The sequence below is a fragment of the Tamandua tetradactyla genome, chromosome 9, assembly GCF_023851605.1.
Source record: "Tamandua tetradactyla isolate mTamTet1 chromosome 9, mTamTet1.pri, whole genome shotgun sequence".
In the NCBI taxonomy this organism is placed as follows: Eukaryota; Metazoa; Chordata; class Mammalia; order Pilosa; family Myrmecophagidae; genus Tamandua; species Tamandua tetradactyla.
In genome coordinates, this window is record NC_135335.1 from 17888312 (window position 1) to 17901090 (window position 12779).

The window sequence follows — 12779 nt, forward strand, 5'->3', positions numbered from 1 at the left end:
GGTATGAAATGGCTTATAGTTCAATATTCACAGGGAAACATAATTTCATTCTCTCCACTCACTGCCGGAGTTTTAGACAGAATTTTCCTTGCAGTTCTTTGAGAGGATAATTATTTCACTAATTATCTTTCTTTTAATTGTGTATTACTTTGGACCTCCAGTTTTACACCTCTCAGTCTTTACACCTTGACTGCTTCCTAGTCCAGGTCCCTGAATCCTTTGGAGCAATTCCAATGAGTTTGAAAAATGTCTTCAATGCTAAATCCAAGATTACTGTTCTATTACACTTCTGTGTTGTTCCCACTTTGTGCTTGTTTTGATTAATACTCACTTGTTTTTCCAACCTAATGGTGCATTTGAGAAGATTTCTAAGATATTTTATTGAACAATTTAAAACATTGGATTGAGTAATTAGTCTTCCACATATGACCTCAACATAATATTTGATTCCTCTTTTTTAATTTTTATTTTTAAAAGTCCTCCCACACTTTCAATTTATGCATAATCAAGGGGTAGTTGTTTATAAATATATATTTAAAACAAAACTAATGTAGTTTGATCTCTACATGTTAATTAATATTAACATGTACTAGTTTGTTAATTAAAATAATATATTATTTTCTGTGTTTGGTTATATTTCAATAAAATGCTCCTAAAATATTAAGAAATAGGAGAATATGTGAAAGTTCCTTATTTCTATTATCCATTTTAGGTGTAATCATTTAACTTATGGGCTGGATCATAGGGAAAATGCAAACGTTTCTAAAAGTTTTATTAGCTAATTAATTTTTTTAATTATTGTTACAACATTTCATTGCCAGTTTGACAGGATTATGTAACCTTAGAAAAGCCATGTTTTAATCCTGATCCATCTTGTGGAGGCAGCTGTTTCTTTTAATCCCTATACAGTACTGTAGATTTGAAACTTTATTAGGTTGTATCCGTGGAGATGTGACACACCCAGTTGTGGATATTAACCTTTCATTAGTTTTCTGGAATCCTTTAAAAGAGGAAGCATTTTGGAGAAAGAGAGAGAATCATGAGAACTATGAGAGCCCACACAGCCAGAGACCTTTGGAGATAAGAAGGAAAATGCCCCTGGGGAAATGTCATGAAATAAGAAACTTGGAGAGAAAGCTAGCAGACGTCATGTTCACCATGTGTGTTTCCAGTTGAGATGGAAACCATGAACTTTATCAGCCTTTCTTGAGGGAAGGTAACCTCTTGTTGGTGCCTTAATTAGGACATTTTCATTGATTTACTTTAGTTGGGACATTTGCATGCCTTAGAACTGTGAACTTGCAATTTAATAAATTCCCACTTTTAAATACCATTCGGTTTCTGGTATATCATATCCCCTCAGCTAGCAAACCAGAACAAATAATTTTTTTATTCTCATTTTTATTTGATGTTTCCTAGTGTTAAAGAAAGTCGATTCTTACACCAATTATCTCAAATGAGACTATATAAAGTAATTCAATGTGTGTACAACAATCATTTGCCCCCCTTCGGTGGTGCTATTTTAAACAGCGGTGTTCAGCAGAAAACTGAAGTCTCAGGTGCTTAATTGGAAAATATCCCTTGTTTGCAAAACATGCAGGACAGTTTCTATATCATGTATTCAAGTCTTAATTTACAATAACTGCTGTTTTCTATTTGGGAGGCACATGGGACTGAAAAGTTTAGCTACCCAATTTTATCCAACTACTACACAAAAAGCACAAATGACAGTGTCAACACTGCAAACTCTGGAAGGTTCAGATAGTAGACATAATTATCTGTGATAGATTAAACTAGCTTGAAAATGTTGGTTTTTTCTCTTAAATGAAATGTGTTTCTGTAGGACCTTACATCTAATTTTGCTTAAATGGGTTCCAGAAGAATCTTCCACAAATTTAAAGTGTTACAACTGGAAAGTATCCTGTTGCATTATACAAATAGAAGACCTTGGAACATCAACTAATTGAAAAGACACAACACAATTGTTTCCTAAATGGCACTAAAGAAAATCATGACCCAAGTGACACCATTTATTCCAAATATTTCTGACCAAAGAAAATTATACAGCGATATTTATAGGCCAACTTTTTAGGAGATGGATCCTATGATATGGCACATACTTAAAAGTCAAATACATAATTGAAGGGTTAAAATAAGATCGTGCATTATTACCTCTAAGAATATCATATACAAGAGAAATACCCCCAGATTTTTGTGACCATATTTCAAATGGAACAATTTTATAAACAGAAACAATCCAGTTTCTCTATTGCATTAAGTGCATAATTTAAAGAAATGTTTCCTTTAAAAAAAAGACACCCAGAATACATAGCCTTTGTACAAAGAAAAGTATACAATTCTGGATATCATATTTGATTATACTACATGAGTAGTTTCTACTTTGCTCATTCTTTTGACAGCATTAATTTGAGAACTAAAGTTTATGTTTGGTTCAGCTGTATTTATGGCACAAGATCTCATCCTCAGAACCTGACACCAACTTTCTTTAGTGTAACAGCAGTCTATTTTCAGAAGCAATATTTTGGGTTAATGATTTGTGGAACAAAATGCTCTAATTCTAGTTTATACTTACTAGTAAAATTTTTACAAAATGCTTGTATTTACATAGAATGATCTTTCACTCTCTCCCATCCTACATTTTTAAGATTTTTTCTCCCATCTCATTTCTGACCTGGTGTGGGAAGTTCAGGAGCTTCAGAAATGTTCCTATGTGGTTTACATGGGATTCTTTATTCTAATTGACTATAAAAGCTAAGTATAAGACACAATAATTCTTATTTCAGGCTGTTACAGTACCCCAAAATTAGTTATGTGATAAATACATGCATTTAGTTTTAATAGTCTGAGCAAAGTGGAATTACAAGGAATTTCTTTTCCTCTTTCCATAATATTTCAGGAGTAACATGGCAATGGCTGAAGAAGGCAACAGCATTACAGTTAATAGATTGACACTCTTGGGATTCTCTGAACTTCCAAAGCTCTCAGTTGTCCTCTTTTCAACATTCCCTGGGATCTACCTCATGACAATGTCCTGCAACCTGGGTTTCATCATCCTACTCAAGATGGATTCTCACCTGGCCACACCCATGTACTCCTTCTTCAATAAACTTTCCTTCTTAGATATCTGCTATGTTCCCACAACAACAACCAAAATGCTCTCAGACTTCGTCCAGGAGCATAAATCCATCTTCCTTATGGGGTGTGCCATGCAGTACTTTTTCTTTGCAAGTGTGGCTCTGATCGAGTGCTGTCTGCTGGCAGCCATGGCTTATGATTGAAATGCTGCCATTTATAACTCTGCTCTACACAGCCATCATATATCCCATCCTCTGTGTGCAAATGGTGGCAGGATCTTGTATAACTGGATTCTTTAACTCATTTATGTAAGTGTGTGGCTTACTTCAGCTCCATTTCTGTGGGCCAAATATCATTCAACCACTTCTTCTATGACCTGCATCAACTGATGACCCTGTCCTGCTGTGAAACATTTGTCTCATAAGTCATCACCTCTGTGATCATGGTGGTCTTTGAATTTCCATCTGTCTGTCCCGGTTTTCATGACATCCTATGGTCATATCGTTGCCACCATTCTGAAGATCATTTCAGCTGAAGGAAGGGCCAAGGGCCAAGACCACCTGTGCTTCTCACCTAATGACATAGGCCATCTACTCTGGCTCAGGCATCTTTGTGTCCTACCTTGGATGATTTCCTTAACCAAAAGAAGCTGGCTTCTGCTGTATACAATGTGGTTATCCCCATATTGCATCCTTTTATTTATAGCCTAAGAAACAAGGAAATCAAAGACACACTAAATAGATAAAGGATGAGAATATTCTCATGGCATTATTGATTACAGGGTATCTCTGAGGGCAAGAATACAAAGTATACAGTAGTGTCTGAAAATTATAAATGATAAAAGCTCTTACTGGAAATGTTTAAAGAGAAGGAAGACATCTTGATGGCTAGTCTTGACAAGTATTTGTAGTTCATATGTACATTTTATTGCAATAATGTTCCAGCCTTGTTCTAGGAAATTTTCCAAATTTCTTTTCTATCCTTATAGCAACTACCAGACTAATTTTTACAGCAAGTGTTTTTTTTAAGAATCCCCATGATTTTCTTCCTAATTTTGGTTCATCTAAATAAATATTTGTTTCTCTTGGGAATTGTTATAATGATTCCATAGAGAGAATAGCAGCTGAACCATCTTGAAGGGAATATTCTGCCAGATGGAAAAATATACTTCTGGTGACTTATCATTTATTCTGAAGACCTAGTGCTTTTGCTTCCCTGAATAGGACATAATGTAAAAGTGAGAAAAAATCACACTTAAGTCCTGCCCCAGTAACCCAATCCTCATGCCAATTAACAAATATCCTGAACTTCAATAAATTTAAGATGAAGTCTTTAACATGGAACCTTGGACAAACTTCAGTGTGACTCAAAATCCAGTAAAATTATTTGAATATGTAGCAAGCAGTTTCATTTTGGTGAATCAAGGATCTAGTCTCCCTTAGATTTTCAAAGGAAGTGCTAACTAAAGGAGATCAGCAATCATTGACCGAAATTATCTAACTCGTAAGTATTTCTGAACTAGGGAGAGGAAATATGCTCATGTGACAATGGAAACCTCCTAGTTCTTTCAACCTTGTCTTATTTCAGGTCTCAGCAGCCTTCCTAGTGTCAATCAATCATTAAGCTATATATAAAGTTAAGTTGTATATAATTCCTAACTACTGACCCTTGGCTTTGACTCCTCCAATCATCCAACTCTGCTTTCTATATCATTCCAGGAAGTTTGTGGAAAAAGTCTGTTTTCAGAAATATCAACATTTCCTGATTACAGATCAAGTGAATGGTAGTTCTCAAGGAGATTTTAAAGAGCATCAGATCCACCCTCCTCATTTCATGAATGGGGCTCAGCATGAATCAGAGGCTTCTCCAAACATCAAGTTAATAATAAATTAGGCTGAGTAAACTCTTTCTGTTTCACCACATAGAGAGGTGGCAGTATAATCTTTTTTGCCTATCCACAAGTCTCACACATTTGCCAAATCTGTTATGGAGAATCTGAAAATAAGACATATTAGGAAATAATGTACCAGTGATGACTGTTTAGCATCTTTTCTCTGAAAACGCAACAAGACCATATGTGTGCTGGTTTGAAAGGACTTATGTACCCTAGAAAAGTCATGTTTTAATCCTAATCAATCTTGTGGGAGCAACCATTTCTTTTAATACCTATTCAATGATGTAGGTTGGAAACATGATTGGGTTATCTCCACAGAGATGTGACTCACCCACTTGTGGGTATTAACCTTTCATTGTAGGGAAATGTGATTCCCTCATTCCAGGTGGGTCTTGATTACTTTACTGGAATCTGTTAAAAGAAGAAGCACTTTGGAAAAAGTTGGAGAATGACATAGCCACAAGAAGCAGAGATTCCACCAGCTAGCGACCTAAGTAGATGAAGAAGAAAAATATCCCCAGGGGAGCTTCATATAGCAAGAGACCTAGACAGGAATCTACCAGACATTGGCATGTTCTCCTAGTGCCTTTACAGTTGAGGGGGAAAACCTGAACTTTATTGGCCTTCTTGAACCAAGTTAAGTCTCCCTGACGTGTTAGATTAGACATTTTAATAGTCTTGCTTTAATTGGGACATTTTTGTGGACTTAGAGCTATAAACTTGCAACTTGTTAAATTCCCCTTATTAAAAGCCATTCCATTTCTAGTATAACACATTCTGGCAGCTAGCAAATTAGAACAGTATGGATATAATTTTTTCAGGTAAATTTGGTAAATTCATAAGGAATACATAGATTAACTCTATATTAATGATTTAAGGCTTTAAAATTATTCAGTTTCATTCTGAAAAAAGTAACAGTTTTACTTCTTTTTTTCAATAATTCTGTTTCTTTCTTTCATATTTTCTTCAGTAGATAGCACCTTGCTGGTTCATGGAATGGGATGGAAACCACAAATTCTTTGACCTTGTTTGTTCTCCTGTGATTCTCAGATGAAAACAAGTGCAAGTGATAATTTTTCCAGTTCTCCTAGGGATCTACATTGTTACCTTCACCTAGAGCTTGGGTCTTACTAGTTGAATTAGGATAGACTCCCACTTGCATACACCCATGTGCCTGTTTCTATTTTTTCTGGTTCCTAACATTTATAGACATAGGCCATTCTTCTATTAGTCCAAGGGTGCTTTCGGTCTTCTGTAAAGATGAGAAAGTGATGTCCTTCCGTGCCTGTGCTACTGATTATTTTGTTCTGGTGTGGATGGAACTGGCTGAATGCTATCTCATACCCCATGGCCTATGACAGGTATGTCACTATTAATGACCTTCTCCAGTATGATTCCTGTGGGAAGATGTTTGATGGATGTGTGAGTGGTTTAGTTAGTAAGTCAGTTGTCTCTTGCTTTCATCTCTACTTAGTGGGCAGAATGTCATTCAACATTTCTTCTATGACTTACCTCAGATGGTTTCCTTGTCTTGCTTAAATCCCTTCATCAACCAGTGGATTACTCATCCTGTAATCATGTTTATTGGGCTTAGGTCTGTACTTATCCTCTCTTCTTATGGTATCATTGTACCTTTCATCCTAAAGATGTCTTTAGTAATTTCATATCAAGGCCCCCAATACCTGTGTCCCCCACCAGGCAGCTGTGGTAGTCTCCTATGACTCAGCCTTCTCTGTGTACATGCATCCCAGCTCTAGGCACTCTGTTGGGTAGGAGATGTTTTCTCAGTATTCCATGTCATCCTTCTCTCCATGTTAAACCATCTGACCTACAGTCTGTTTAATAAGGATAGGGAAATAAAGGGTAATAAAGAGTGTGAAAATTTATCTCAGTAAGAATATTACGTGAGTTGTATTATTCTGCTAAGGAAGATGGAAGTAACAACGTGCATTTGACTTTTGCAGGTCACATGAGCAGCTAAACAAGGACCAAAAGTGAAAACCTGTTTCCTGGGATTCCTGGTAACATCATGATTGGTTGCTACCATCTGTCTGAGGCAGGGACATTGATATTGTATACAATTCAAATGACCTGTCTCTTAGAGTATAACCAAGGTAGATAAAATGCTAAAGGGAGACTATGCTCTGAGAAGAGTAGCACAGGTAAATAGTCTATATATAGAACTGAGAGGAACCCAGAGTGCCAAGTAATGTGTTCTTTCCATTCCTGATTTTCTTTATTTCTTATATATTCTTTTATTGTTAAACACTTGTATATTCCAATAAATTAGAATCATGATTAAAATTAAATATATTGAAAACTAAAAGTAATTGTAAGTGAAGGCTCTATTCATTAGTCTGAAAATGAAGAAAGAGGAAGAGAGAGAGAGAGAGAGAGAGAGAGAGGGAGAGGTGGGTAATGTGAAGTTAGAGGGAGACTTGGCATGATTAGTCTCAAGGTACATTGTTTTCTCTACCTTACACCTTGAACCTATGGAAGAAAAGAAATTCTAAGAAGAGATGGGAAACAGATAGCATAATAGAAAGTGGGTACCTTTGAACTCAAGGATTAGGGAGATTTTGAAAAGGTAGGGAGAAGTCAAAGTTCAGAAATTCCAGAGTGTAAGTGGTCTGGAGCATGCCTCAAAGTAGCACCTCTGAGCTGTGCAAGACCTCAAGAAGGGTGTTGAAACATGTCTACTGAGTCAGGAAATGGGCCCCAGGGTTCCAAACCCTCTAGATTATCTAATGCTCTAAGTTTGAGAATGAAGCATCAGAGCAACAACAACTGGGGACAATACGGAAATTCAGAGCCAGTGACCAGAACTTAAAATTTTAAACAAATCTATTTTTTCCATGCTGGAGATTGTGGGCCAGGTTTCATACATATTTCCTCATCATTTTTGCAACACTTTATGCTTTATATGCTTTTACTGCATTTATTTGATGATTTGTTATTCCCATGAGAATCTGGCAGGTAATAAATTATCCCATTTACAAGTAGAACATAGAGCATTTTGAGGCTTGCCATGTTTTTCAGTGTAGGCAACGATCTATCTCAAATCTTACAAAGTTTGATTTTTGTAGCATAAATGGTCTTACTGACCAAATGGATTCCCTCTGCTGTTCTTCCACTGTGCCTGAATATCATACTTAGTTTTATTTCTTCAAAAGTTGGTAAAGAAACTGGTCATTTGAAATGATTAAATCATTACAGTCTTTCTTAGACAGAACATACAAGTACTATCTTATTTGTGTTTCTTAGTTCTTCAATTTCCTCAGTAATGCACAGCATGTAATGTCCTTTATGGTCTACAGGCTGATGTGATGAGTGAATCAAGTAAGGTATATGAGAAGATATTTGTATGTATCTATTTAAAGTAAAAGTGTTTTGCAAACAGTGAAATTACATACAATATAATAATATATTATCATATATTATATAACAATATTTATGTCATCCTTACCAAACCCCATAGCTTCTCTGGCTTCAAATACCTCTCTTTAAAATTGAGGTTAGTGAGCTAGACAAGTGTAGGCCATTTCTAGTGCAAATGATTTCAAAATGACAAAGAAAAGCCCACAAACATGCTAGAAGCACAGGGAAGTGAGGGAAGGATCCAGCAGGGACATGGCAAAGTGGGGTATGAAATTTGTAGGGAGAAAAGCTCCATGACAACTCTGAAACCAGAAAGCAATTATCTGGGGAGCATATTCCCTCTAATTGCCTTTCCTCCTCTCACCTCTGCTCTTAGCCATGCATTTAAGAGAATCCGCCTTTGTGCGAATCTCTCCTGCTATTATTTGTTAGTGGACAGCTATTTTCATGCCAAAAGGGCAGATCTTGGGGTGCAATAAGGCCCACATGGAAAATACCTTTGGAAAAGAAATGAGCAATTATAACTTTGTAAAGAACCCTGCGTTCTTGTGGGCTCTGGATTAAATTCAGAAAGCAGGAGCTACTGAGGCCAGAGGATTCTACATCATCTCATTATCTCCCAGCAGAACCTATGTGGAGCACAGTATATGGTCAACAATCTCTGCTTCAATTATTTTTTGTGGAATCTCCACTTCTACACACTCTGCTTAGAAATCTTACTCATGTGTTGTTAACATCCTTAACTTAATTCTCTAAGAATATATAAATTTTTTAGCATTACAATCTTCGATGCAAAGAATAACATCAACATAAAATTTCAGGTGATACTCGGATCAGGTAGGGTCTTGAATACTAGTTTTGTAATATCTTAAGAATGTGACCTTGAACTATATTTCTATCTGTTTTTTGACCTGTAAATGGAAAATGGAAGCCTCTAGAATTAAATGAGATGATGCTGAAAACCTGACATACTGTAAAAGCTGAGTTAAATCAAAACTAATTTACTGGGTTTAAAAGAAGAGATTTTTGAAAAATGTATGTCTATGTTTTTCAACTTCCTCTGCTCTTGTTTTAACTTAATTTTTGCCCCTGAGGATTTCATTTTTGAAATAATAATAATTTGATTTCCATTTAAGGACACAACTTTGACTTCATAATTTTTGTGTACAAGACACAAACTGAGTCACTGTTCACATAATGTTATCTAATGATAGAAGAAAGTAGTCATGTACGATTTCATTAGATCTTTTCAAAGTCTTTAAATATCTCTCCAGTGTCATGTTTAAAGACCCTGGGGATCTGGAGACAATACACTGAGGAACACAGGTATCAGAGATGACCACTCCAAGCACAGGTAGTGTTGGTCCAACTGTCCCTTCTTATCTGCCTTTGATTACGTTGCTCTTATTTAATAAGAAAAATTCTCATGGTTTCTTTACTTCAATTTGAACCTGGCATATCCTAGAAAATTCACAATGTCCTTACAAGATCAAGTGTGCAAGATGTATCAGATCTGCATTTTACTATACAGTAAATTTCTATATACTTTTCATTTCAGCTACATTTTCTTCTCCAGATTGTATGGTGAAACATGCAAAGGCGTTAATCAGAGAGAGTGAGTATATACAGGTTTTTTTTTTCTTTTTCCTCTTGCCCACCAAATTTAAACAGAAATTCTTGGATACATTTCATCATGAATGATGAAAACAATGCAAAACTCCTCACTCTTCTGGGTATGTTTGATTACATGAACTTCATTTAATGATGGCTGCCTCTCTCATTGAATATTATTTAAAAGTGAAGAATTTTAGAGCAAGCAATTACTTCACAGTTTGACTCATTTTCACCTAGTTGATCACTATTAATCTTAGCATCGTTGGAATTGTCAGCCATGGGGTTCTCTAAGCCAGCTACAGTTGAACAATTATGATGTATTGAACTGTGCTTGATCACTTGAATCATTTCTTCTTAAAACTCTCCCATAACTCTGTAGTTCAGGGGATCTTATAGGCTTCACTTTATTGTGAGTAAATCTGTGTTTAGTGTGTTTATGCCCCGGGGACATGTTCATAACGAGAGAGCATATGACCCCAAACTCAACTTAACTGCGGTTCTATGCTATTTTCCAATAGGCAAACGTTCTAACATTTAGACAATAGGTGAGGTCAATGATGAACTAAACTCATGCATCTTTAGAATGTTTAATATTAAGTCCCCCATAGAGGACTGGTTGAATAAATTTACTGGCTACACATGGTTCTGCCATAACAAATCTATCAGAATTAAAATTTATGATGTTATTTTTCAGGCCAGTTTGCAGATGTTGTATTAAATATACTTGTAGTGGTTTGAAAAGTTACCATATAGTGGGGCTACAATATTCTCAAGAATAAAAAAAACATATCTTAGAAATCTCATTGAAAATCTAGGAAAGAAGATCTATTTCAAAATTATTCTAGGAAGATGCCACTTTTACAGGTATGATGATAAAATAACAGTTATATATTGATTTAAAAGTTCTACAAATGCATTTAATTTAACCAAAGATCTCTACCTTACGTTTAATAATCATAGCATTTCTGATAGAAGAGGTTTTTTTAAGCTTCCATTCAAGTTCTTCAATATTATCTTAATTCTCATAGGAGCACACAAATTATTTTGGATCTTAAACTGCTGAGTCGTGACTTCTTGACTACTTCAAAATTAAAAGATCGATTCTTCTCATCAGAACAGCATCAAGGTATTTATTTTCAAGAGATAAATTTAGGAAAAACTTGACACATGCAAAAATGATGCAGTCATAGTACCTCACTCAGCAATTATTTCGTTGCTTTCTTTCTGATTTTAGAAGCACTGAGTTAATGACCATAGAAGAAAATAGTACAGAGATCACCTATTTCATCCTCCTGGGATTCTCAGATTTTCCCAGGATCTTAGCAGCACTCTTTATTATATTCCTGGTGACCTACATCACAACTGTGACCTGGAACTTGTGTCTCATCATCTTAATAAGGATGGATTCCCACCTACACACACCCATGTATTTCTTCCTCAGTAATCTGTCCTTCATAGATATCTGCTATGTTACCTCCACAATCCCAAGAATGCTCCTCACCTTTTTCCAGAAGCAGCAAACAATTACATTTGTGGGCTGCATAGTCCAGTATTTCATCTTTTCAACCATGGGACTGAGTGATGCTTGTCTCCTGACTGCCATGGCTTATGACCGATATGCTGCCATTTGTAAGCCACTGCTTTATTCATCCATCATGTCACCCAGACTCTGTGGTCAGATGGCACTTGGAGTCTATTCGGCTGCACTCTGTGGTTCTTTGTCCCAATTGTGTGCTTTACTTCAGCTCCACTTCTGTCAGCCTAGGCTTATCAACCACTTCTTCTGTGACATGACTCAACTGTTAAACTTGTCCTGCACTGACACTTTTTTTGTACAAGTCATCGTTGCTATATTAACAATAACCTATGGGATAATAAATGTCCTAATTATACTGATATCTTACATCTACATTGTTAAGTCCATCATGAAGATCACTTCAGCTAAAGGCAGGTCTAAGGCTTTCAACACCTGTGCTTCTCAAATGACAGCTGTTTCCCTCTTCTACATATCAGTTATCTATGTCTATTTGAGTTCCAGCACTGGTGGTTCTTCCAGCTTTGATAGAATTGCATCAGTCTTATACACTGTGGTCATTCCGATGTTGAATCCAGTGATTTACAGTCTGAGGAACAGAGACATTAAAGATGCTTTGAAGAGGTTGCAAAAGAAGAGAGGACACTTCTAAGTCACAATTCTGAGATGAGCGATAGATTTGGCAGTTCAGAAGCAATCACCTTAACCCACGATAATATGCACACAAATGGAAATTAATGAAACTCATAAAGCTTATATATAAGGACATAATTGGAAACAGTTAATATGCCATTAAGGACAAAAGTATTAGGTAACACCACAGAAACACCTCATCTTTAATTCCTGGAGGTTCATTATGTTTATCCTACTTCTGGGGAATGAAATAGATGTATTAATCTAGCCACAATTATTTGTGAAACCCAAGGTTTAGAAGTGCTTTTGCTTCTTATCCCCTCTTAGATCTCAATATCAGGCCTCCTAATTAGGGATTGGCATTACCAAAGTCCCACAAGGGTCTAGAAACCTTGTCTGCTAAATATTCTAATGCAGCAGAATGCAGACATTTGGTGACCATTCATTCTTCTGTGTTTCTGACATGATGAGAACGAACAGAGGGAAGGGATGCCACTTTGTTGGCCTGGTTGTGATTGCTGGAAAAAGCGCTATTCGATATCTAAGGTTTGCCTAAGATTCTTTTAGTGCTAATCATCTAAGAAGTTTTTTTTTTATCATGTCCACCTCTTGATCAGCCCTAGCCTAGGG

The 12779-nt window shown here is 36.1% G+C and overlaps 1 protein-coding gene and 1 pseudogene across 1 annotated transcript; both read left to right on the forward strand.

The window, feature by feature from the left end:
* The first annotated feature begins 2924 nt into the window (after nucleotides 1-2924).
* Nucleotides 2925-3871, forward strand: LOC143645554 (olfactory receptor 5AN6-like; annotated as a pseudogene).
* A 7358-nt stretch (nucleotides 3872-11229) lies between these two features.
* On the forward strand, nucleotides 11230-12168 carry LOC143645555 (olfactory receptor 5AN1-like). Its single transcript, XM_077114846.1, has one exon. The coding sequence runs from the start codon at nucleotides 11230-11232 to the stop codon at nucleotides 12166-12168; it is 939 nt and encodes a 312-aa protein (XP_076970961.1).
* Nucleotides 12169-12779: the final 611 nt, after the last annotated feature.